This window comes from Lissotriton helveticus, chromosome 3_2, assembly GCF_964261635.1.
Source record: "Lissotriton helveticus chromosome 3_2, aLisHel1.1, whole genome shotgun sequence".
Lineage (NCBI taxonomy): Eukaryota > Metazoa > Chordata > Amphibia > Caudata > Salamandridae > Lissotriton > Lissotriton helveticus.
In genome coordinates, this window is record NC_136062.1 from 179610115 (window position 1) to 179637887 (window position 27773).

At 48.2% G+C, this 27773-nt stretch overlaps 1 protein-coding gene across 2 annotated transcripts in view; it reads left to right on the top strand.

The window, feature by feature from the left end:
• The window catches only part of SNX1 (sorting nexin 1), a 749531-nt gene that overhangs the window by 643450 nt on the left and 78308 nt on the right, over positions 1-27773 (top strand). For both annotated transcript variants that reach the window (XM_078684988.1, XM_078684989.1), the window contains exon 12: positions 11452-11595. In XM_078684988.1, the coding sequence (XP_078541114.1) occupies positions 11452-11595 (144 nt within the window). The remainder of the gene's footprint in view (positions 1-11451; positions 11596-27773) is intronic.

Below are 27773 nucleotides of genomic sequence, written 5' to 3' on the forward strand. Positions count from 1 at the left end.
ATGTTCTTCTGTGGTACGAGTTGTAAGTCGCTTTGGATATTCTATCTGTACATGTATGGCTTTTTGTCTCCGAGGGGCCCTTTTTGCATATAATTTCATCAGTAGAGGGTAATGATCACTACCTTCTACCCCTACTACTTTGAAATGTTTGACAAGTTCAAAGCTCCAAGCCTGTAAAAACATATAATCTATCAGACACATTTGTTCCCCTATTGTAAAAATACGCTTAGCAGGTCTATCCACATCCTTTCTTCCATTTACACACATCGGGCCTAGAGCGCCCAACGGTTGTCCTAGTGCCACATCTTGAGGCGAAATGTCACTGCTGAGGAACTTAGCGGTCTCTATATTATAGGCTCTTCACAAATGTCTAGACCATGACCCCCCCCGCCCCAACGGTCTGCCAGATATGTTCTTTCTTGCTGGCTTTACGGGATAGGTGAATCTTTGTTATTAGGGTTTCACGGGATAGGTGAATCTTTGTTATTAGGGTTTCATCGCATAGCCAAGTCTCCTGTAAACACACGATGTCAGTATTCTTTAGAATCTTTTTTAAACTTTTCTGGAGCACTATTCTTTTATAACCGTTAATGTTCCAGGAAACTATAGACCGGCTGTGCGATGACCCTAACTCCTATTCAATATCGCTCAGATACCCATTTTCTTCACATTCCCTATATGCAGGCTCTCTATATCTATTTCCAACCAACATATCTTCATCATCCCACCCTATATTCTAAGGGGCTTTTGTGATTTCAAGATCGTCCTTCTTACCCCGTCTGGAGTTGATCATTCTTATTTGCCGATCACCCAACCCAGCATGATTCCTAAGAAAAGCTTTCCCCTGTTTATCGTCATTTCCTATCTTTTTACTATTCTAATGCCTTCTTTTAACATCTCAGGTTCGCAATTTCCAAGGCAACTTTAACTAATACAGAGTGAAGTAAAAATTTAGTTACCTCTTCCCCTGTAGTGTTTATTAAAAACCTAACTTCTTTAAGGTCTTCAGAGCTAACGTATCGTAGACTAGGGCGTTTAGAAAAAGAAGAGAGGAGTTGGGAGCTTTTTAGGGGGTTTAGTTTCCGAACTCTTTTCCCTCCTTTTCCCTGACCTATAGGCTCCAAGAAGAGATAAAGGTTCCCTCCCGTTGTTCTGGATATAAACTTGGTGGATATCCGTCTATCCTCTCTTCCCTTCTTTGTCAATGAGCCACATCAATCCTACTCTTCTTTGTGGCCCTATCAGAGTTGGGGTTGCGGGGGCCTACACCTAAGGACGTACCCAGCCCTCTTTCTGCAACTGCCTCTGTATTTTCCCCTAGGGGTTTCCTATCATTTACACTATTTGAGGATCTTTTTCCCTTTATCCATCTAGGTTGCGACTCTGGACTACAAGTAGTTGCTCCTGATTCTGCAGAACTAATCTTTTTAGACTCCGGAGTCACTACGTTACCATTTAACCTTTGTTCTAACTTTTCCCCTTTCCCATTAACCAGTCGCCTTGAGGGGTAACACTTGGGTGGACATTACCTCCCCATTCTTGCCCGCGGAACACCAAATTATTCATCCGATGCAGAGGTTTCACAATTTAGCAGCCTGGCTCCTGAATACAATGAATTCAACACCTAGCTATTTCAGAATATTGCTGAAATATTTTAGCAAATATCAGTGCTACAACAGCAAATGCTGCTTATAAAGCTAAAAGGACTCCATTATTTGTGGTGCTCTCAAAATACCATACATTCCTTCTCATCTTTACCCAAATAGATACTACCATACTTGCTGCATCTGCTATGCAAAGTCCTTTCACATTAATCTATCAAATTCCATCTAGCAATAATTTCTTGCTTTAGAACAATAACAAGAATGATGTTACTGGATCTGGAGACTGACATACTTGGGTTGGAGGCTGACCTGGAGTCGGGTGTTACTCGTAGCAAACTCCATGCCCTTGGTCTGAAACAATTTGACTATAAATCCCTGGTCACGGACGCTGCCAAGATGATGTACAGGGAGCAACAGGGCCGACTTTATGATGTTGGGGATAAGGCGGGTAAATTGCTTGCTTGGTTGGATAAGAAGGAAAGAGCGAATCGTGTTGTGCCTGTGATTCAGACTCCGGATGGTGTGAGTGTGACTGACCCGGTTGAAATTGTGGAATGTTTTGCGGACTATTTCCGTACGGTTTACTCCCCGGTGTCTGACAGGGATGAGGAGGACTCTCATTTCTTGTTGCGTGACATTGATCTGCCTTGCCTTTCCGAAGTGGAGCGGGTATCTATGGAGGCCCCGTTCTCTACGGACGAAATAGCGGCGGCAATTCGATCTCTCCGTTCGGGCAAGGCTATGGGCCCGAACGGCCTGCCGATTGAATTATACAAACTGCGGCCCGATAAGATTGCGCCCTATCTTCGAGCGATGTTTCGGGAATCCCGTGATTTAGGTATCCTTCCCTATGACCAGCGCCTGGCCACAATAGTAGTTATTCCTAAGGACTGTAAGCCCCGAGATCTTTGTGCGTCATATAGACCCATTTCCTTGTTGAACGCTGAACCTAAGGTTCTTGCCAAGGTTCTTGCCACTCGTCTCCTAGCGGTTATTGGTGACCTGATTCATCCGGACCAATCCGGATTTATCCCGCACCGGAACACAGCCCTTAACTTGCGGCGCCTTAATGGAGTCCTCGCTAGGGCGGGGTCTCTGACGGAACCGGCCATTTTGGCTTCACTGGACGCCTCGATGGCCTTCGACACGATAGAATGGCCCTACCTTTGGGCTGCTCTGGTGAAGTTTGGTTTCGGCCCGGAATTCATTGGATGGGTGAAACTGTTGTATACCAACCCCCTGGCGCAGGTCGTTGTTAACGGTCGAGTGTCGGTACCCTTCTCCCTTGGTAGGGGGACCAGACAGGGATGCCCCTTGTCTCCGCTGCTTTTTGCTCTGGCATTGGAGCCGCTAGCTGCGTGGCTCCGATGGGAGCCGTCTATCAGGGGCATACGGTGGTCCCCCGACTTTGAGGATCGTGTTTCGCTTTACGCCGATGACATTCTTCTTTATCTTACCTCCCCGCGTAAATGTTTAAATGTCCTTTTCGACGTCCTTATCTCGTTCGGCAAGAACTCTGGCTTGATTATAAATTGGGCTAAGTCCTGTGTATATGTTATTTCTGGCGGCTTGCCTCCGCTGCCGCGTAGATTTCCCATCCAGGTCGCTCATTCGGGCTTTAAATACTTGGGGATTTTTGTTACACTGGACTCATCGCTCTGTTTCGAGCGAAATCTCCTTCCCCCACTTCGTAGATTGAGGTTGGACGTGGCCCGGTGGCGTAAACTACCTTTGTCGCCGCTGGGCAGGGCCGCCCTTTTTAAGATGATGTCCTTACCGCGATTCCTTTATGCACTCCAGAACTCTTTTGACGACGTCCCTGCTACTTACTTCCGGGAGATAGAGGGTTTGCAGAGACAGCTGATTTGGGACGGGCGTCCGCGCATTGCCCTTGCGAAGCTCACCATCCCCTGGTATGATGGGGGCATGGCACTTCCTGACATCAGAAGATATTATTGGGCCTCCCAGTTGTCCGCCATCAACCATTCGGTATACTCACCCGGCCCAAATCCGGCTTTTGAAATGGACAAATTCCAACTGCCGGGTGGAGATTTCAATAGAGTGCTTTATTCTAGGGCAGCTGGGCGTAACCTTACTGGACCGACTAGGATTGCTGTTAGTGTGTGGCGGGCTGCGAATGTGAGCATGGGCTGGGATGATCGAGTCACGCTGGCGACTCCACTTTATGCGTCTGAGCGTTTGGGATGTCTCTGGACGACGAAGGGGTTTGAACGCTGGGATATGATTGGTATCTGCAGAGTGGGTGACCTGTGGGTGAAAGGGGAAGTGAAGTCCTTCGAGGCCCTTCGGAATGAATATGAATTGAGTGATAGAGAGTTTTTCAGATATTTGCAGGTCCGTCATGACCTGACTTCGGTTCTGGTGTCTGGTACCGCCGTCCCTGAATCCTCCCCCCTGGAGGACCGTATACTTGACGGTCATCTCCCCGATAGCACTATTTCTTTGGTCTACAAGAAGTTGATCAACAACCGATCGGATCTGCTCGGCCGGCTTAGAGCGGTGTGGGCCGGGGACGGGCTGGAAATGGACGACGAAGACTGGCAATCGGCTCTGTCTTCCCCGAAAGAGGTCGCCATTCCCGCCCGTCTCCGTCTCGTCCAGCTTAAGATATTGCACCGGGTGTATGTCACCAGTCCTCGTTTGGTTGTGATGGGTTTCTCCCCGGATGGGCTTTGTAAGCGTGGGTGCGGGATGAATGCTACGTTTCTCCATATTATTTGGGAGTGTTCGGAGGTGGCTGACTATTGGACTAGAGTGCTTGCAGTAATGGCTGATGTTACTGGGATTGCCCTGGCGCCTGAGGCCCGGAGGTGTTTGTTGAACGTGTGGGAGCCCAACGATTACACAGTGGCCCAGACGAGATGGGCGACCCTGGGGTATATGGTTGCAAAACGGGATATAGCGCAGCTTTGGGGCTCGCAAAGACCCCCCTCTGTGTCCGTGTGGGAAGAAAATATGGACTGGTCTATGTTCAGGGAAAAGATGGTGTACACGGCTAGGGGCAGACCGAGGGCATGGACGAAGATTTGGTGTCAGTGGAACGCCTATCGCGGGAACATCTGTACTCCTCCCCTGGTAGGGACGCCTGATGTCCCTCTGTCCCCCTGAATTGGCATTCCCGTATGTCCGTTCTTTAATCATATGGCTTGCTTGACCTCCCCTCTGTCCCCCCACCCTGACTTAAGCTATTGATAGCGCTGTTATATTTTTCGTTAGTGGGCTTCCCCCTCACGAGCTGACTCGGACAGTTATGCTATTCGCCTTGTTTTTCTGTTTGTTTCTCTTTAGTTTCTTTAAAATAAGAAAAGTTTTCTATCCTGTTTAACATTGTGTGCGGCTTTCTGTATCCTGTTTCTGCCTGACCGCAGGGTCTTGACCACTGATTTTTGTACTGTATCATGCTTTGCTTGTTATCGGCCAGCCCGTGTGGTTGTAGGCCTGTGTTTGTAAATGTGATTTCTGCTGCTTAATAAAAGTTTTTAACAAAAAAAAAAAAAGAATGATGTTACTCTGGTCTAGCAGGCTTATAAAGGAGTTCTTCAAATGCCTTTTTTAAGACTTTTCCTCTGATTATAAAGCTGCCTATCTCTTAGCAATTAAATACGGTCCTCTCAAAGCTAACAAGGAGCCCTTTTGATTCTGTTTATAAAGCAGATTTCAAACACTTGTCCTGGAAGATGGCTCAGTTAATAGCTTTAACTTCTGCTTGGACGATTAGTGAAACCTTAGCTTACAATTTTCAGTGTCATACGAATAACAAACCCTCATTTAATTCCAGCTGATTTCCACTTTAATGAGTCTAGTTTTTAAAACTTTTTATTAAATTCTCTCACTACAGTGTAGAAACGGTCGCTCCCACCACTTCCTCCCGACCTGGTATCGTTCCTCAGAGTTTTTAACCTTGACAAGTACTATTACCCAACGATTGCCTGAGATAGAATAATTGCGCACTGCTGGGCATTTGTAACGCTCTGTTTTTGGCTGCTCGCTCTGTGTTTTACGATCTGCTTAGTGTTTATTTTCATTTCCGCTTTCATTTGCGCACTGCTCAACTGACAATTATTTTATAGCGCTGCTGGGCATTTGTAACTGCTGGGCTTTTATAACGCTTTGTCTCTCACTGGTTGCTGAGTGCATTGTACATTTATTTATTTACCTGCGCACTGCACACTGCTGGGCTCGATTGATTTGGTGACTACGTGCACATTATTTAAAGGGACTGCCACATCTCTTAGCGCTTTTGACCTTACATTGCGCCTGAACCGCTAGCTACTAGTACATTATTCTCCCCATAGGCGCTCCACTGTTTTCACTGCTCGTACCTCATCTCGTCCTACCCTGCAGCGTTTGTTGTTGTTGCTGACATTTTGTTTATTGTGCCCTCCTCCCACAGCGTCACTACACCTCGCTCCCGCCTCCCAGCTGCCCCTCCCACCCTCCGCCCCCTCCACCCTCCATTTCAGTCGCATGGAATCACGCGCAGCGGTCACGCGCAGCGGTCGCGCCGAAGGTGCGCCAAAGGTAAGCCCGTCTACGCCCGTCCGCGCCTGGACCGCGCCCAGCGCCTGTCCCCCTGGTCCCCGCTGCACCCAACCCACTAGTCACATATGATGCCGCAACTCTCCTCACCCTCAACCCCGGACACACACCACAATGCTGCGAGGCCACCCCAGTACGTACCCATGGCCCTTTCGCCTGCCTTTCCTGCAAGTTCAACTGCTTCAGGACCCTCACCAAATCTACTTCCTCCACACACAGCTCCAACCCTAACCACCTAAAATGCTTCCTGCTGAACACCCGCTCGGTCCACCGACACGCAACTGAACTCTGGGACCTACTAGACACTGAGTCACCGGACATCGCCTTCCTTACAGAAACATGGATGAACACATCATCATCACCCGACATCGCCATAGCCATACCGAACACTTACAAGATTATCCGAAAAGACCGTACCAACCAAACAGGAGGAGGCATCGCCATCATCCATAGGAACACCATCAAAATAACGACAACCTCCGACGATAATCTCACAACCGCCGAACATCTCCACTTCCAGATCCACACCGACCCTAGGACCACACTTAGAGGTACCCTCATCTACAGGCCCTTGCCACCGAGAACTACATTCTCTTAGGAGACCTCAACTACCACCTTGAAAACATACACGACAGCAACACCTCCACCCTTCTGGACAACCTGGCCAATCTCGGACTCAAACAACTGGTTAACACCCCCACCCATTTAGCCGGACACACGCTCGACCCTATCTTCTCCTCCAGCAAACACATCTCCTTCGATCGCACCACAGCCCTACACAGGACGGACCACAGCTGTGTTCACTTCAGCTACAAAACCACCTTGACCCACAACATCCCACAACCTATTCCTCGGAGAAACTGGAACAAAATCACCTCCGACCAACTCCTCACATCACTCAACCAAAACCCTCCCACCCCCTCGTTGGACCCAAATCAATCGGCCACCAATCTCAAGCAATGGATCACCCACAGTGCTGACAAATTAGCACCCCTGAAAAAGCACCAGATCAACTCAGGCAGCATAAAGGCTCCCTGGTTCAATGATGACCTTAAAAAATCCAAGAAGCTATGCCGCACCCTGGAGAAAACATGGAGAAAAAACCCAACCGCCGACAACATGGCCACCCTCAAGGCAGCCACCCGCAAACACCACCAACTGATTCGATCCGCCAGGAAATCAGCATTCAAGGATCGTCTAGACAACAACACCCACAACAGCAAGGAACTTTTCAACATCGTCAAGGAATTCACCAACCCCACCGCAGCATCTAACGACATCACCCCCCTCCCAAGACCTCTGCGATGCGTTATCCTCCTTCTTCTACAAAAAAATTGCCGACATTCACAACAGCTTCAAGAACACTACCAACGATCAACCCTCACCACCCCTCTCAGATCCCACACCGCCAACTAACAACCTCAGAGCCTGGAACCCTATCACTACTGAAGACACCATCCGACTAATGAACTCAATCCACTCTGGCTCACCAACCGACCCCTGCCCCCACCACATCTTCAACAAAGCTGACTCCATCATCGCACCCCATCTCCGTGATGTCATCAACTGCTCGTTCAACTCTGCCACCTTCCCAGAAAGCTGGAAACACGCCGAACTCAGCGCTCTCCTGAAAAACCCCACAGCAGACCCCTCTGAACTTAAAAACTACCGACCCATATCCCTCCTCCCTTTCCCCGCCAAAGTTATTGAGAAAGCCGTCAACAGACAGCTCGCCGCCTTCCTTGAATCCAACAACTCCCTCGATCCCTCTCAATCCGGATTTCGAGCCAAACACAGCACCGAAACCGCCCTCATTGCAGCGACAGACGACATCCGAACACTACTGGATAACGGAGAAACAGCAGCCCTCATTCTACTCGACCTCTCCGCCGCTTTCGACACAGTCTGCCATAGCACCCTTATACAACGCCTCAGCAACATCGGCATACAAGGAAAAGCCCTGAACTGGATCATCTCATTCCTCGCAGGAAGAACTCAAAGAGTCCGACTTCCCCCATTCAACTCAGAGGCCACTGAAGTCATCTGTGGAGTACCACAAGGATCATCACTCAGTCCCACCCTCTTCAACGTTTACATGAGCCCACTCGCATCCATCACGCGCCAACACAACCTCAACATCATCTCTTACGCCGACGACACCCAGTTAATACTTTCCCTCACCAAAGACCCTAACACCGCCAAAACCAATCTTCGTGAAGGCATGAAATAAGTAGCCGAATGGATGAAACTTAGCCGCCTAAAACTCAACTCAGACAAAACAGAGGTGCTCATCCTAGGATCCTCCCCCTCTGCCTGGGACGACTCTTGGTGGCCTTCCGCCCTGGGCACAGCACCCACACCCACAGACCACGCACGTAACCTTGGCTTCATCCTAGACTCCTCTCTCTCGATGTCCAGACAAGTCAACGCAGTCTCATCCTCCTGCTTTAACGTACTTCGCATTCTCAAAAAGATCTTCCGCTGGATCCCCCTCGAGACAAGAAAGACTGTCACCCACGCACTGGTCATGGGCCGACTGGATTATGGTAACACACTATACGCCGGAATCACAGCAAAATTACAGAAAAAACTCCAACGCATCCAAAACGCATCAGCGAGACTCATATTGGACATCCCTCGCCAAGATCACATCACCAGACACCTAAAAGACCTCCACTGGCTTCCCGTCAACAAGAGAATTACGTTCCGTCTTCTCACCCACGCACATAAAGCACTCTACAATCTAGGACCCGAATGCCTCAACATTCAACTGTCCTTCTACACACCCACCCGCCAACTAAGGTCGTCAAATCAAGCCCTCGCCGCAGTCCCGCGCATCCGAAAATCCACCATGGGTGGCAGATCCTTCTCCTTCCTAGCTGCCAAGACCTGGAACTCACTCCCCACCCACCTCCGCCTTACTCAAAACCACATCTCCTTCAGAAAAGAACTTAAAACCTGGCTATTCGACAAATAATAAACGCCTTCCCCAAGCGCCTTGAGACCCTATGGGTGAGTAGTGCGCTATATAAATGCCCGAACTTGAACTTGAACTTATACTGTTGGTGTGAAATGTTGTCTTAAATTCCAGCTGCGTAGAACTAAAACTTTCACAAAGTCTGAACAACTTCTAATAGCTTATGGTCCTCCTAGAAAGGTACAGTTACTTTCTCAATACCCTTTGGATGACAAAGTGAGAGCACATTCCACCAGAGAAGTTTCTACGTCTATAGCTCTATTTGCTAGTGTACAGCTACCAGATGTATGTAGAGGCACTACATGGAGTAACAGGCATACGTTCACACATCATTACTGCCTGGATGCCACATGCGACAATGATGCAGCAGTGGGTCGAGCAGTCCTTCATCTACTTCAATGAAGTGAGCTACTCGCAGTATTTTAAGTCTTACTTTTGTTACGTGCTTCTCACCTCCATTATGGATTTTGTCAAACTAATAACTGCTTGCTATTCAGATTCAAGCATGTTATATATGAAAGTTTCAGTACTGGAGAAAAAATAAGTTACTTACCTGTACACTGTGGTTCTTCTATATTGATAGTTTTCATCGATTCTCATGCAACCCTCCCTCCTGGATAGGATCTCACCTCAGGTGTACCTCATTTATTTTAACTGTACCCTTGTGCTGAGAAATCCGAGGTATGGTGACTCTTGAGGGGGAGAGTTCTTCAGGGGCTGCTTCCTGATTGGCTGGAGTTTGGTTCTTATTAAAATGATGTGAATTGGTTTACTATGTCACTTGTTAACCTATGCTGCTTTTCAAAATAACCATGGGAATCCCACCTCAATAACTGGGAAGATTCATGCATGAGAATCTATGAAAGGTATCAAAACTGGAGAACCACAGTTTATAGTCAAGAAACTGACATCAATGCACAGAGGTGGAGCAAAACCAATGCAGATTTGCATGGTGCCCCCAAGTGGCACATTGGCGCATTTCTGAGAAAATGTGCAGGTCCAGTCAAGCTCCTGCAGGATGTTCTAGACTTGAGGAATTTTAAAAGAATCCACCACAAAAAGCGTTACTGAATGTAAGTAACTTGTTCATTGGTAATTGCGTTATGATGAAGACATATTAAGATCCAAATGTGCAAGGGCAAAGCACTTACCCAAAAAATGCAGTACACTAAATGCTAATCTATACTGCCACATTAAGAACAGGATTCTTCTGCTGAGTACTAAATACTTACTAACTAGCATAGCTATAGTCAGGAGTAAAACATCTGCACAAACAATTCTGAAATATTAAACATTGGTTAAAGAATCCTTTGGAACATAAGGGAACATCAGATAATGCTTCAAATTTCACCTTGGTATGCACTTGTAGCCTATTACCTTGCTTACGTACTTGATGTAGGGATCACTGAATGTTTCCTGTGACTACATTTTCTGAATTGTTATTCTATATTTGTATTTATAGACATTTACAGTTCAGCATAACTAGTGACTGAATGGTTGCACTTTGGCATTATGGGCCTGATTATGATGGTGGGCAGTCAAACCTATGCCTGCTATTGCAGGGGGCCGGAGATAGCCCAACCAGCAGGTTGTGGTAGGACCGCCGCATTATATTGCGACAGGCAGAATGGCAGTCGCAAAGTGCTCAGTTTCACAGCGGCTTGTACTGCAGCCCAGGAAAAGGGCCACATCACAAGCCACCATGAAACTTAGCACTTCCTGCACGTCCATGGACCATGTGCCATGCACCATGTGGTGCATGGAGATGCTTGAGGGCGCTACATGTTCCCCCAGGGCCACTTTAAAGTGGCCATCAGCAGACAAGGGCCCTGTTTGGGGGCCGGCAAATTTCATTCCCGACAGCCTTTTCATAAGTCTTCCTGCAATGAAAAGGCTGTTGGAAAGGGACTGCCGCCATTCGGGACTACAAATCCGACCGCTGCCCCATCGGTACCACTAAATCCTCCTACCCCCCTACCTACCCCCACTGACTGTGGTAGGTCCGCCTGCCATCATTATTGGGCCCTATATTTGTTGTGAAATAAATTATATATCCAAAGATGCTTTCTACCTTAAATTTAAGTAAAGAACGCCAATGCAAGAGTCATAATCTGGTAATGGAGTCATACTATTTTGTTTTCTGAAATATTTTGTCCTTTTTTTTAATTAAATGCATGCTAATACAGAGTGTATATCAAGTGTTTTCCTGCATGTTGTGAAGTTTGCTCATCCTGCTGGTACTACAATGTTAAGTTAAATGTATTGGAAAATGTCCAATGCGTAACATGCGTGTTACTTTTATGCTTCCAGGCTGCCTTTGACCAACGCATGAAAGCGTGGCAACGCTGGCAGGATGCCCAGACTATTCTGCAGAAGAAGAGAGAGACTGAAGCCAGACTACTGTGGGCCAATAAACCTGAGAAGCTGCAGCAAGCCAAGGAAGAGATTGCAGAGGTGAGGTGCCTGGACTATTGATGAAGAGGACATTAAAAAGGGCATTCCTGCTAATTTTCCAGCACTCATGCCTTGTGCTTGTTATCATACTTTAATCTATGTGAGCTCAGGTAGCTATATTTTTTCTGATAAGAAAAGTGGTATTAAGCTGGTCCTTAAGAGGTCTTAATTTAATATGCATGCAAAATAGCAAGTCACAAAGATTAGTTTGAAGCATTTACCAAATGGATTCAGACTAAGCTATGTTATAAACTCGCAGAGCAACAGGACTCCTAGTTCTGCACATTGTAAATAGATGAATTATTTATCTCCACCTTGTTCAAGTTCAGAGATTTGTATAGCGCACTACTCACCCAGAGGGTCTCAAGGCGCTTGGGGAAGGGGGGGGTTCAGTTTTTGTCGAATAGCCAGGTTTTGAGTTCTTTTCTGAAGGAGATATGGTTTTGTGTAAGGCGGAGGTGAGTAGGGAGTGAGTTCCAGGTCTTGGCTGCAAGGAAGGAGAAGGACCTGCCACCCATGGTGGATTTTCGGATGCGCGGGACTACGGCGAGGGCTTGATTGGACGATCTAAGTTGGCGGGTGGGTGTGTAGAAGGACAGTCGAGTGCTGAGGCATTCGGGTCCTAGTTTGTAGAGGGCTGTGTGTGCGTGGGTGAGAAGACGGAATGTAATCCTCTTGTTGACGGGAAGCCAGTGGAGGTCTTTTAGGTGTCCGGTGATGTGATCTTGGCGAGGGATGTCTAGTATGACTCTTGCTGATGCGTTTTGGATGCGTTGGAGTTTCTTCTGTAGTTTTGCTGTGATTCCGGCGTAGAGTGTGTTACCATAATCCAATCGGCTCGAGACCAGGGCGTGGGTGACAGTCTTTCTTGTTTCGAGGGGGATCCATCGGAAGATCTTTTTGAGAATGCGAAGTACGTTGAAGCAGGAGGATGAGACTGCGTTGACTTGTCTGGACATCGAGAGAGAGGAGTCAAGGATGAAGCCCAGATTGCGTGCGTGGTCAGTGGGTGTGGGTGCTGTGCCCAGAGCGGAAGGCCACCATGAGTCGTCCCAGGCAGAGGGGGATGATCCTAGGATGAGCACCTCCGTTTTGTCTGAGTTGAGTTTTAGGCGGCTATGTTTCATCCATTCGGCTACTTCTTTCATGCCTTCGTGAAGATTGGTTTTGGCGGTGTTAGGGTCTTTGGTGAGGGAAAGAATTAACTGGGTGTCATCGGCGTAAGAGATGATGTTGAGGTTGTGTTGACGCGCAATGGAGGCGAGTGGACTCATGTAAACGTTGAAGAGGGTGGGACTGAGTGATGATCCTTGTGGCACTCCACAGATGACTTCAGTGGCATCAGAGTTGAATGGGGGAAGTCGGACTCTTTGAGTTCTCCCGGCGAGGAATGAGATGATCCAGTTCAAGGCTTTTCCTTGTATGCCGATGTTGCTGAGGCGTTGTATAAGGGTGTTGTGGCAGACTGTGTCGAAAGCGGCGGAGAGGTCGAGAAGGATCAGGGCCACTGTTTCTCCGTTGTCCAGTAGTGTTCGGATGTCGTCTGTAGCTGCGATGAGGGCGTTTTTGGTGCTGTTTTGCTCGGAATCCGGACTGTGAGGGGTCGAGTGAGTTGTTGGATTCAAGGAAGGCGGCGAGTTGGCTGTTGACGGCTTTCTCAATAACTTTGGCGGGGAAGGGGAGAAGGGATATGGGTCGGTAGTTTTTTAGTTCAGCGGGGTCTGCTGTGGGTTTTTTCAAGAGGGCGCTGAGTTCGGCGTGTTTCCAGCTTTCTGGGAAGGTGGCAGAGTTGAACGAGCAGTTGATGACATCACGGAGATGGGGTGCGATGATGGAGTCAGCTTTGTTGAAGATGTGGTGGGGGCAGGGGTCGGTTGGCGAGCCAGAGTGGATTGAGTTCATTAGGCGGATGGTGTTTTCGGTGGTGATTGGGTTCCAGGCGCTGAGGTTGTTAGTTGGCGGTGTGGGATCTGAGGAGGGTGGGGAGGGTAGTTCGCCGGGAGTGTTCTCGAAGCTGTTGTGGATGTCGGCAATTTTGTTGTAGAAGAAGGAGAATAGCGCATCGCAGAGGTCTTGGGAGGGAGTGATGTCGTTAGATGCAGCGGCGGGGTTGGTGAATTCTTTGACAATGTTGAAAAGTTCCTTGCTGTTGTGGGCATTGTTGTCGAGACGATCCTTGAAAGCAGATTTCTTGGTGGATCGAATCAGTTGGTGATGTTTGCGGGTGGCCGCCTTGAGGGTGGCCATGTTGTCGGTGGTTGGGTTTTTTCTCCATGTTTTCTCTAATGTGCGGCATAGCTTCTTGGATTTTTTAAGGTCATCATTGAACCAGGGGGCCTTTTTATTGCCTGAATTGATCTGGTGCTTTTTCAGGGGCGCTAGTTCGTCAGCGCTGTGGGTGATCCATTGCTTGAGATTGGTGGCCGCTTGGTTAGGGTCCGATGAGAGGGTGGGAGGGTTTTGGTTGAGTGATGTGAGGAGTTGGTCAGAGGTGATTTTGTTCCAGTTTCTCCGAGGAATAGGTTGTGTGCAGTTGTGGGTCAAGGTGGTTTTGTAGCTGAAGTGAACACAGCTGTGGTCCGTCCAATGGAGAGCTGTGGTGCGGTCGAAGGAAATGTGCTTGCTGGAGGTGAAGATAGGGTCGAGCGTGTGCCCGGCAACGTGGGTGGGGGTGTCCACAAGTTGTTTGAGTCCGAGATTGGTCAGGTTGTCCAGAAGGGAGTTGGTGTTGCTGTCTTGTTTGTTTTCGAGGTGGAAGTTGACGTCTCCTAATAGAATGTAGTTTTCGGAGGCGAGGGCATGTGGGCTGATGAAGTCAGTGATGTCATCGCTGAATTTAGTGCGGGTTCCTGGGGGCCTGTAGATGAGGGTGCCTCTAAGTGTGGTCCTGGGGTCGGTGTGGATCTGGAAGTGAAGGTGTTCGGCGGTAGCGAGGTTATCGTCGGTGCTGGTCGTGATTTTGATGGTGTTCCTGTGGATGATGGCGATGCCTCCTCCTGTTTGGTTGGTGCGGTCTTTTCGGATGATCTTGTAAGCGTCCGGTATGGCTATGGCGATGTCGGGTGCTGATGATGTGTTCATCCATGTTTCAGTGAGGAAGGCGATGTCCGGTGATGCAGTGTCGAGTAGGTCCCAGAGTTCAGTGGCGTGTCTGTGGATCGAGCGGGTGTTTAGCAGGATGTACTTCAGGTGGTTAGACTCGGAGCTATGACTGGAGGGAGTGGATTTGGTGAGGGTCCTGGAGCAGGTGAACTTGCAGGTGCGGCAGGCGAATGGGCCGTGGGTACGTCCTCAATCAATCAATCAAGGACATTTATAGAGCGCACTACTTACCCGGAGGGTCTCAAGGCGCTTGGGGGGTGGGGGGGGTGCTGCTACTGCTCGAACAGCCAGGTCTTGAGCTTCTTCCTGAAGGAGAGGTGGTCTTGGGTCAGGCGCAGGTCGGTCGGGAGGGAGTTCCAGGTCTTGGCGGCCAGGTGGGAGAAGGACCTTCCTCCTGTTGTCGTTCTTCGGATGCGGGGGACGGCGGCGAGGGCGTGACTGGCTGATCGGAGGAGGCGTTTGGGAGCGTAGAAGTTGATGCGGTTGTTGAGGTAGCTCGGGCCTTGATCGTGTAGGGCTTTGTGTGCATGGGTGAGGAGACGGAAGGTGATTCTCTTGTTGACGGGGAGCAAGTGCAGGTCTCTCAGATGTCCGGAGATGTGGCTGCGTCGGGGGATGTCGAGGATGAGTCTGGCTGAGGCGTTCTGGATCCGCTGGAGTCTCTTCTGGAGCTTGGCGGTGGTTCCGGCGTAGAGGGCGTTGCCGTAGTCCAGTCGGCTGGTGACGAGGGCCTGGGTGACCGTCTTCCTGGTCTCGGTGGGGATCCACCGGAAGATCTTCCGTAGCATGCGCAGGATGTTGAAGCATGACGAGGAGACGGCGTTGACTTGTCTGGTCATGGAGAGGGAGGAGTCCAGGATGAAGCCCAGGTTGCGTGCGTGGTCTGTCGGTGTGGGTGCGGTGCCCAGGGCGGGGGGCCACCAGGAGTCGTCCCAGGCGGAGGGCGAGGAGCCCAGGATGAGGACTTCCGTCTTGTCTGAGTTCAGTTTCAGGCGGCTGGTCGTCATCCACTCGGCTACATCTTTCATCCCTTCGTGAAGGTTGGCTCTGGAAGCGGCGGGGTCGTTGGTCAGTGAGAGGATCAGCTGGGTGTCATCGGCGTAGGAGATGATGTTCAGGTTGTGTTGGCGTGCGATGGGCGCGAGGGGGCTCATGTAGACGTTGAAGAGGGTGGGGCTCAGCGAGGATCCTTGAGGGACGCCGCAGATGACTTCGGTGGCCTCTGACTTGTACGGTGGTAGACGGACTCTCTGTGTTCTTCCGTCGAGGAAGGAGACGATCCATTCCAGTGCCTTCTCCTGAATTCCGACGTTGCTGACGCGCTGCACTAGGGTGCGGTGGCAGACAGTGTCGAATGCCGCGGAGAGGTCTAGGAGGATGAGGGCCGCTGTTTCTCCGTTGTCCATCAGGGCTCGGATGTCATCGGTGGCAGCGATGAGGGCGGTCTCGGTGCTGTGGTTGGCTCGGAAGCCAGACTGTGAGGGGTCGAGGGATCCATTCGTCTCGAGGAAGGCGGCCAGCTGTTTGTTGACGGTCTTCTCGATGACTTTGGCTGGAAACGGGAGGAGCGAGATGGGGCGGTAGTTCTTGAGTTCGGTGGGGTCCGCTGTTGGTTTCTTTAGTAGAGCGCTGAGTTCGGCGTGCTTCCAGCTCTCCGGGAAGGTGGCGGTGTCGAAGGAGGTGTTGACGATGTCCCGCAGGTGGGGTGCGATGACAGCGTCAGCCTTGTTGAAGACGTGGTGAGGGCAGGGGTCGGTCGGAGATCCGGAGTGGATGGAGTTCATCATGCGGACGGTGTCATCGGTGCTGATCGGAGTCCAGGCGCGGAGGGTGGTGGTGGGCGGCGTTGCTGCGGTCGTTGTGTGCGATGGTTGAATGCTGAAGCTGTTGTGTATGTCCGCGATCTTGTTGTGGAAGTAGGAGGCGAGGGAGTTGCAGAGGTCTTGCGATGGGGTGATGTCGTTGTTTCCGGCGTTGGGGTTGGAGAGCTCTTTCACGATGTTGAAGAGTTCCTTGCAGTTGTGTGCGTTGTTGTCCAGTCGGTCCTTGAATGCAGTTTTCTTGGTGGCGCGGATCAGTTGGTGGTGCTTCCGGGTGGCAAGCTTGAGGGTGGTCATGTTGTCCGGTGTTGGTTCCCTTCTCCAGACTTTCTCGAGGGCTCGGCAGTTCTTCTTGGGGTGGCTTCGCAGCATTGTGGAGTGCGTCCGGGGTTGAGGGCGAGGAGAGTTGCGGCATCATATGTGAATCTAGTGGGCTGGGTACGGCGTGGGCCAGGGGGTATGGCGCTGGGCGCGGTCCAGGCGCGGACGGGCGCAGACGGGCTTACCTTTGGCGCACCTTCGGCGCGACTGGGGCGCGATCGCTGCGCGCAAATGCTACTGTCATAAATGGATAGTGAAGGGGGGAGGGGCGAGGGAGGGACAGCTGGGAGGCCGAGGGCGGGGTGTAGGTCCGAGCAAGGAGGCACCAACAAAAGTGAAGATGGCTGCTACCAAAATAACCAAATTGGATTGGGCAGTACTACGCTGTGCAAACACGCATTCACAAATAATTAAGTAAATAAATTAAGTCACAATGCGGACTGCGCGCTTCAAATTTGTCACTTTCTAGAATCCGGCAGCAACAGATACCAACAAGCGTGTTCTAGCCAGATTAATTCAATTAAGTCGATTCTGCAGCGCCTCTAAGTGAGAGCAGCACAGTTTAAAGTACGAGCAATGCGAGGAGGCAGAGATCGTAATGAATGCCAAGCGCTACGATACCACTGCAGTCGGGGTGGGGAGCTGCGTGGGGGAGCGGCCGCCTCTGGAAGGGTCAAGACGGTCACAAGATATCCCTGTCGATTTAAATGACTCAAAGCGCACTTGTGTAACCTTTGCCGTCATGCATCTATGAATGTGAGTATTGGGGAATGAGTCTTTCTTTCAGTCACCAGACATTGAGACCAATTAAATATAACGTTCTACTTTCACATGAGGTGCCCATTGTAAAAATATGACCCTCCTCCAAACAAGGACTTCTGATAGATACATCTGTCGTGTGGATTCCTCACCTTGTGAATATCCCCTTGCGTCAGCAACATTCGGAAATTCTTTTCGTAGCCTCGCGCCGACGTGGACTTGGACGTCATAGAGACACGGCATCGCACGCGACTCCGCTGACGTCACCGACGCCTATAATAGGCCCACGCCGGCATGATGACATCAGTTCCCTTTTTTCCGCGTCGTCGACGCTAACGGTTTCGGGAATCTCAGTAGCCAACTGGTACTTTGTTGCCTTTTTGTTACCACTTTCTGCTTCTTTGTTTCTTGTCTCTTCGACGATGTCGACTAAGAAGACCGGATTCAAGCCCTGCAGGGAGTGCGGGAAAATGATGTCCATTACTGATCCGCACGAGGACTGCATTTGGTGTTTGAGCACGATGTGGATGGATGTTCGTCTTGTCTGAAGATGAACCCGAAGGCCCTGAGGGAAAGAGAGACCAAACTCCTGGTAGCGAAGCTGAAGGCTGGAAAAGGAAAATCTTCGAGGTCTCGTTCTTGAAGGGCGAGGTCGAAGTCGAGATCCGGATCTCGAGAGGAGTCGTCTTCGAGATTCGCTTCAGACCATGCTTCGAAGTCGAAGAGGAAGCATAAGAAGAGGAGGCATGAGTCCCGACGTCGTTCCGGTAAGGAGTCGGGCTCGAGTTCGAGGTCACCGAAGAAGGTACGTTCTAAGGTGGTTACGCTGGATGTCTCAGATCCTGAAGGTGAGGCCTCTCCTTCGGAGTCGCGGGCGCAGTCGCCGACTCCGGCTTCGAATCCGTCTCCGGCCCGAGATGAGGAAGAGGTTCAGGTGGATGTGGATTCTGCGCCTGCCGAAGAGCCGAATCCGAACCCTCCACAAGACCAGCCTGAGGGTTTGCAGCCTCTCTTTCCGACCCCAGGCCAGGACCCATCTGCGTTTTTGAATGCTATGTATGGCGTCTTTTCAAGGGCGTGGTACCCCTCTGGCACACCTTCGGGTCCCATGGGTCCTCTGGCCTTCAATCTAGGAGTCCCTCTTTCCTATCCTCCTGCTCCATTCATGCCCTATATGCCGGCTCCGACGCCGCCATGGCAATTTCCGGCTCCGCCGAGGTCGTCGACGCCGATTCCGGCGTCGCCCCCTCCAGATCGACCTCGAGAGCATCCCGCTGGGCCATCGGATTCGATACCTACGTCGATCCCGGCTCCATCGGAGCCGTTGGTGGATCCGGCTGCGAGGCGTGTGAAGGAGAGGTCCAGAAGGGAAGCTTAACGCCTTTTGGAAGAGAGAAGGTATATGGAGTCGCATCCTGATGTGGAGGAAGGTGAATTGGAGGAGGATTGTTTTGATGAACTGGCTGACGCTGGTAGCCTGGATTTCTCTCCTGAGTGGGAGTTACCATCAGGCTCTGATACACCTTCTAAGGACGTCCAGCCTTATCATGTTGTGATGTGGAAGGCTGCGGGACTTCTCCAATTGACTTTGCCAACAGTGGAGTTTAAATCCAATCTTCTCACAGAGGTTTTGCATTCGCCTAGTTCTGTGGTATAGCTGAAGGAATCAAAATTAATTCTATCGGGCTATACTTACCAATAGCCCGTATACCATTATCTATTATAATAATTCAGTCAGCAATGGAGAAGGTTCAATCGTTTATTCATCAAATACAAGCCCTGACAGGGGAGCCTCGGTCTACACGACCCTCGGAGGTGCGCAGAGGAGACTGACTACATGTTCAAAATACAAAGCATATATACGTTTCATGCGTTCACGATGACACCCTACAAGGAAAGATACAACTTGTCCGCAAGCCAAGAGGAATACCCATATAAGGCACAATTGATTTGCCAGTAGCCTAGGCCTAAGCTATTCCGGGGGCAGGTCAGTAAGGTGTCTCCCTGTCTATCTGTAGCCCGGGGAGTACAGGAACGGGCTCTGCTAGAATGTGCGCATCCCACAAGAAGGGCAGGTGTGACCTTGGGTTTCCTTGAGCTACAAGCTAACAACTATACTAGGCAGCTTGGCTGCCGTTGTGGTTTCGAGCAGAAAGCGTAATCACGTAATCACGTGATTTCAGGGAAACAGCACTTGTACATAGAGAAACGAAACAAAATGGCTCCGGTCATATCAATAGGAGCCAACAAGTCAAAAGTGAATCATTGATTAATAGGCGATTATAGTGAACTCTAATTATATGATCATATCATTACGGGGTTATATTGTATATATTAGGCCAATAATACGTGTTATCAAATTTAAATCCCATCAGACGGCCCTTTTGGCCTACTATAGCCAATATAACTAGATTCATTCTACAAAACCTCCTTTATCGATCTGCATAAGATCTGACACTTCCTTTTGGATCATCTGCTTTTCGGCTTTAGCTTGACGAGAAAAGTTCAAAGCAGATGTTATCCTTGCTGCACAGAATGAGCAGCAGGCCGGGCCACATTGGAGACACAGGCAACAAGTAAATATTACTCCAAAAGCTCCAGCAAGCACCACGAATATTTTCCAACCCCAAGTAGCTAAAAGACTAGGCATGGGCGGATTTTGCGGATCCGCGATCCGCGGATTTACGGATCGTGGATCCGCAAAATCGGCGGATTTGCGGATCCGCGGATTTGCCCTGCTGCAGTGCTGAATGAGTCACTGATTTTGAGCTTCAACTAGTTCCAGCGACCATGTGTGTGTTACTATGCAATCGTCCCGAGGGGCGCAGGGGTCCCTTGGGTGAGCTGTCCATCATAGTGGGTCAATGGCGGGAAGACGGTGCACACTGCGAGTGTGTGGGGGGGGGGGCTTCCATGCGAGTGCACAATCATGCACAGCCAATTTTCGACGGTAGATTTGGGAAGAAGGCACACATGCCCAGCCTCGACGACGCTCACGATTGTTTTTGGGCTGATGAATGAGTCACTGAATTTCAGCTTCAACTAGTTCCAGCGACCATGTGTGTGTTACTATGCAATCGCCCCGAGGGGTGCAGGGGTCCCTTCAGCTCCTGGCCACAGGAACAGCACGAGGATTGCGCTCGTGAAAGTCAAGGATGCAAAGCCCTCTATCCAGCATCACAGGCACAGCTGATTTTCGACGGTAGATTTGGGAAGAAGGCACACATGCCCAGCCTCGATGACGCTCACGATTGTTTTTGGGCTGATGAATGAGTCACTGAAGTCACAGGAAGTGCCTGTTGTAACTATTTTACGATGGCGCGGGCAAGCTGCCAGCGCCATCCTAAAATAGTTACTAAATTAGCTTCAACAGGAAGCTCTAATAGATAAAATAAAGCAGGTACTCGAGCACCAACTACTAAGGGACCAGGTGCCGTTATCCACATGTGCTTCACTGGCTAATCGATGTAGTTTTTGTATAGCAAGATGAATGGTAGGGGCCGAATCAGGAACAAACACACAGCAAGAGCTGCCGATCACATGACAGGCTCCGCCCCTATCTGCGAGGATGACGTCAAGAACCATCCGGTTCTGAAGCGAAACAAGCCTCGTCGCCTGAGGCTCCACGGTAATGTTTAAGATCCCAGTGGTGGTCTGGACCCCGTTTTTAACTATTCTGGACAAGCGTCTTATGCTACGGCTATTGAATATAGGTCCCCAAAAGGGGGTGAGACCCGTGGCAAAATCCTCGAATTGCTGTAAGGAAGTATCTGTCTGATCAGTACTGTCAGTATCAAAGCTCCTAATGTTTCGGCTAGCCACTACCCCTTTTTGGACCAACTGATGAGTTCTGTGATAATCGGGCAGAGCGATATAAACTGGAGGGTAGAGGAACGAGAGATAGCAACTTCCTGCCCATCCCTTCGGGAGCCATGTGTATGCATTCTCATCACATACTAAATAGACGTCAGGGGGAGTAATCATGGGAGGGGTACTATATACCTCTAAAGTGTAAGTATAATTACATCTGCTTTTTCCTACCTTAACATGACCTCGTCCTTGTATGCAAAAGGGAGAGGTGGTATTAATAATGGGGATCGGCAGTGCTTTGTCATTCGTAAAATTTCGTTCTTTAAAATGCTGGAAATACATAGTGTAATTAAAAAGTTCAAAATCCTGCATTTCCTCCTGTAACCAAGTAATATTCTTATAATCTGTATATACATTCATGCAAGCATTGGGGTCCAAGCAGTCCTCTCCTCCATTTCCTTCTGCATCAAATCCTTGATGTTGTTCTATATATTTCAAAATGGCCTCATAATCTCTTTCAGTATATATCGTTGGTTCAGCTACATAGTGTGAATACATCAATGACAATAATTGAAACCAGGCTTCACAACTAGCTAAATAAGACATTGGTAAGGAGATGAATAGTTCATGCTGATGCATCACTGAGGGAAGTAACCCACATACCCAGCAATTCGTTTTGTTCGTAGTGCTGTGAGTTTGATGCAACATTTCAATAAAAGCATTTTTCATATACGTTTCTCTGTGTCTCGCCTTATGAGGGGGCAAAGAATAAAAGATATGGTCTTCCGGGGCCTCAGTAGTTCCTAACAGCTTCTGTACAGGGTGCTGGAACTCCAAATATACAAATACACACATCAGAATTACTGTAATGATAACAATAAAAGCAACGAATGCCACCTTCACTCTGGTGGACCATCCGGAAAACAAATGCATATTATCCACATATCCTCGAGGAGCCAGTGGTCTTTCATCCTCCATTGCAAATCGAGCAAAGGGAAACATGCTCTCTAAAAGTCTAATTCTAACTCGGTCCCTCTCTATAAGTCCAAAACTATCTTTGTATCCACAAAGCACGCACACCACCAGAGGGGTTCTTCTTCTCACCAAGGGATCTTCTCCCTGTGTCCGTTTAGAGTCTCATAGGTAGACTCCTATCGTTCATCAAAAAGGGAACAACTTTTCCTCCTCCAGGAGAACGACCGCAGCCCTTAACTCAGTCTTTCTTTCTGAACAGAGCTATATAACACAGTGTTCCAAGCTCTCAACGGGTTCAGTCTAGTGTCTCGCTCAGTACCCCAGTAGATCTATACGATGTTCCTCAACTGAAGTCTTTCTCTTACTCCTACCATTAGAATCTGGGGTACCGCGCTGCTTTCGGTGCCGCAGGTCGTATGTACTGCGACCAGGTTGCTTCTGGTCAGAAAACAACTCTCCTGAAAGGGCATCTGATGCATTCGAACCTTTTGATGCACCAGAAACAGTAGCCTCCGCTGGTTGAGCCAACGACTTTTCACTTGGGTGCAATTCTTCACTCGGCTGCCCCCTTTCCTGGGCGTCTGAGAAGGGCACAAAGCTTTCAAGCAATTCACCTTCTTGGCTCGGAACGCCTTGACGGTTTTGCAAATCAAAAGGCAAAGGTAGCGGCAGGCGTTTCAGATAACTGATGTGGATCCAGTGCTTGCGCCCATGCACTTTCACTGCCGACCTCGTCGCTAAGATTTTTTGATAAGGGTCAGACCATTTCGGTTCCAAACTCGATTTCCGTTGATAGTTCTTTACCAGGACCCACTGACCCGGCTCCAATCGATGTCCAGAACCCTCTGGTAGCGGCCGCAATGTGTCTGATACCTGTTGATGATTAGAACGCAGATCTTTAGTCAGAGCATACAAATAATCTGTCATCAGAGGATAATCAATATCTCTAAAAGATCTGGGTCTGGGGACTCCCCATACATTTGCAGGACGGCCAAAAATTACCCCGTAAAGTGATAACCCCGTTCTGGTGTGGGGGGTTGTTCTCAAAGACAATAATGCTAGAGGGAGTACATCTGGCCATTTTAATCCAGTACTTGCACACATTTTGGCCATCTTTAGCTTCAGGGTGCCATTATATTTTTCAACTAGTCCAGCTGACTGGGGATGCCTGGCTGCATGAAATTTTTGCTTAATCTGTAAACCATCACAAACACTTTGAACCAGTAAGGAATTAAAATGTGTCCCGTTATCAGACCAAATAATCCGGGGCAAACAATATCGGGGGAAATATTTCTTAACCAAAGCTTTGGCAGTTGCAACTGCATTGGCTTCCTTGGTGGGGTAGGCTTCAACCCATTTACTGAAAGCGCAGACCACCACCAATACATATTTCAAATTGTTCACTCGTTCCATTTGTATGTAATCAAATTGTATCACTTCAAACGGCAAAGAGGGTGGTGCAAAATTTCCACTCAGGACGGATTCTCTACCCCCAGGGTTGTAACGTAAACACACAGGGCAATATTTAATTACATGCACTGCAGTCTTAGGAATATTTGGGTTATTTCCGACTGGGTCTAACACCGCACAAATACCCTTTGCTCCTATGTGAGCTGGACCATGAGCCATAGTCACTACAGCGTATACCAATGCATTAGGGAGTAACCAACGCTGCTTCTCAGTTCGATCTATCCAACATTCATTTGCCCCCTTTAAACAAATGTCTGAGTATTTTGACATTCATCACAGGTCTTTTATCCTACTTATAATTTTCTATCATGTGGTTTGCATCCTATTTACTATCTTGGGGGATTATATATCAAAACTTACTCATAGTTGGATCTTCCATTTTACATTTATGACCCTCCAACGTTTTCACAAAACTCTTCAGATTCTAGTGGAGCACCAACCTCAGAATTGTTACCTATAGAATAAATAGAGTAGAAAGAAATTCTATCACCTATTCTCAAACTAAAATAGTTTTCATCCACAAACCTCGAGCTTTCACCCCTATTACCTTAGATGTCTTATAACGGAGGCAAAGGAGTTTCAATCCTATCCTATTTTAGCCTCCCTGGTTCTTTCCGGATTTATACTAAAGGACAAAGGGAAAAAGAAGAAAGAGCATTCTAACACCTGTCGCCTATGGAAAAACAATACTTGGCAACTTTTTTTATGAAGTCTTATTACCTTAGATGTTTTAATTAGGGCTGAAACGTCTTAATTCCTGTCTTTCTTTACCCGTGTATGTAGCTCACCGAATATCTCAAGTAATGTATAAACCTATGCATAAAAGGTAAAAGAGACTAGTTTAACTGCACAGCAGATCTAATGGCAAAGTTTTACCTTTCTATATTATGTTTTGGCCCTTGTAAGTACCTTAAAATTATTCTTGTATTCCTATGTTTGTAGGCACTTCCTCTCTGCGCAAATTGTCCAAATTCATAAGATTTCGTGGCCGCATACCATTCAGCAATTCACTGGAAAAGTGCGGAAAAGTGAATTGTTTTTCCTTTGTCCATTTTCCACAATTTGGCAAACCTTATTGCTTAAGATTTACAATATTGTCCTACTAATTTATCCACTGGTGCGCCCTTAGTTTCTCTAGCACGGGAACTAACATAGAATTCCCAGTCTCTCGTCTGCAAAGGCATTATACTCTGCTACACCCTACACGTTAGAGAATTCCAGTATCACCATCTCATTAAGGCTGACTAATACATTCTAACTATCTCAAAATGGCATGTCAGTGTTTTTACAGGACTTTCACGTGCTTACCTGTTTCATCCAGCCATCGTCTCCATCAGCGTTGTGCACCATACATCGCGCCTTCACGGATGAGATGCACCAACTTCTGAGGCTCTATATATAGTGAGCGCTTTGCCGAGCTACTCGCGCCAAAAATAATCAAATAGAGGCACCTGGTTGCGGTTTGTAAAACCAAACCATGGACTAATTGGCCGCATTGCAGCCATCATTACGTGATATCAGACGCGAGGCCAGTGCCCTATCGTTTTCGTCCTGCAACGTAAATGACGTCAAGATAGCCGAAGTAGGATTCCAGATGTAAACCAAGCACTGAAATGCCCCCAACATTATTTCCGGGAGATGGCCATATTCTAGTCCGGCTTCTGCATTACTTAACATACAGCAGTTATTATAAATAGGTTGAGCAAAGTACTCAAAATTTGCAACTTAAATATCATTTGGAATCTGTCCTGTACTTATCATGCAATTAGATGGAGCAAGTCTTGTAAATACCCATATTCCAAGACAATTTCAATTTTCTAACCTACACAACAAATATGCTACATCATAATAAGATGCCCTGATCTTTTGACTGGGTAGGAGTGTTCTGCTTAATTCAGATACTCTGTCCATCACCACCCCCTTTTGAATCGTTTTGGCCACCACAAGTGTGGAAGGGTATGCTCAGATGTGAGTCCCTTGCTCACTGCACCATCAGGATTCAAGCAAGCCGGGCCGAAGACGGCTGTAATGCCAGAAACCGGTCCCCGGAAGCTTGTTTCCTTTCCAGTAAAGAATTGGCTTGGTAGTTTGGTCTGCCCTGTTCCCATGATGCACTGGGCCAGGGTCAGACTAATTTGCATGTAGCCAGGTTCTGAACTGGGATGGTGCAGTGAGCTAAAAAACGGTGATGGATCAAGCCCTGATCTTTTGACTGGGTAGGAGTGTTCTGCTTAATTCAGATACTCTGTCCATCACCACCCCCTTTTGAATCGTTTTGGCCACCACAAGTGTGGAAGGGTATGCTCAGATGTGAGTCCCTTGCTCACTGCACCATCAGGATTCAAGCAAGCCGGGCCGAAGACTGTTGTAATGCCAGAAACCGGTCCCCGGAAGCTTGTTTCCTTTCCAGTAAAGAATTGGCTTGGTAGTTTGGTCTGCCCTGTTCCCATGATGCACTGGGCCAGGGTCAGACTAATTTGCATGTAGCCAGGTTCTGAACTGGGATGGTGCAGTGAGCTAAAAAACGGTGATGGATCAAGCCCTGATCTTTTGACTGGGTAGGAGTGTTCTGCTTAATTCAGATACTCTGTCCATCACCACCCCCTTTTGAAACATCATAATAAGACGCAGCATTACTAATTGCCCGTAACCTAAGGTTACATAACTAATATATCCTTCAGAGATTCAAAAAGGATATTTTCAAGTTCGGCAGTAGCCATCCGTCTACGCCACTCAATATAGTTGTATTCTCCTTTAGAGCTTCAAAAATATATTTTCGAGTACAGGAGTAGACAGCCGTCTACACCACTCCATGTAGTTATATTACAGCTTTTCCTATCATATGATTGCAGACTCCGGATTCAATATTACCAGGGTTTAGTAATATTCCACTGGATTTCCTCATTCAATCCATTTTTTACAGTATCCAGGGAAAAAATCCCAAAACACACTCTCCTTTTACGGATAATATCCATAGGAGTCCGAGTCTGTCCTTTCACCTTTTCTAGGATACACCATTTGGCTTCCTTTTCAGAGTGCTGGTTGGCTAAGAAATGATCAACAAGTGTGGCTTCCACTCTGCCATTGTGTATCGCTGATTTATGTTTGTTGTATCGTACTCTGAACTCACATGATGTTTCTCCAACATAGAGCAAATGGCACGGGCAAGTTATGCTATAAATAATATTCTGGCTCCTACAATTAGTTAAATCTCTCAACTGAAATCTTTTTCCTTGGTACTCGATAGAATCCGTAATAATGCCTGAATCACAGGTATGGCAGGAACCACATCTGTGATTGCCAATGACCATAGGTAAGCCTGTAATGGTTGTCTGACGCATCTTATCAAACACATTTGGTCTAGTATGTACCAATATATCACGTAGATTTCGATTTCTACGGAAGGCCACCAATGGTTGCTCTAACTTAATTTCTTCTTCACCTGTATTGAGAATCTTCCAGTTTTTCTGGATGATGTTCTTTATCTTAAAATTAAAAGGGGAATGATTAACAATACAAACTACCTGATCCTTCGGGGTTCGATGTGTTCCTCCAAGAGGGCATCGCGATTATAATATTTTGCCCACTTGTACGCGTGGCGAACTAGCCTTTTAGGGTAGCCTCTAGCCAGCAGTCTTGATTTTAAGGCATCCCCATGTTTGTGGAATTCAGTCATACTGGTACAATTCCTTCTAATACGAAGAAACTCTCCAAAAGGAATAGAGTCTTTCTGAATGGGTAAATGCTATCGATCATGTACTTAAATTGTTTATTATAGCGATTGCAATTTGCATTCTAACCCCTTCAGAGTCATGTTTTGGGATTACATTAATGTAAAGCCCGTCTACATACACTTGCCTACCTAGTGAATGTGGAGACATTGTCCTTTAGCCTAAAACCCCCTTGGGTCCATTGCTGTCA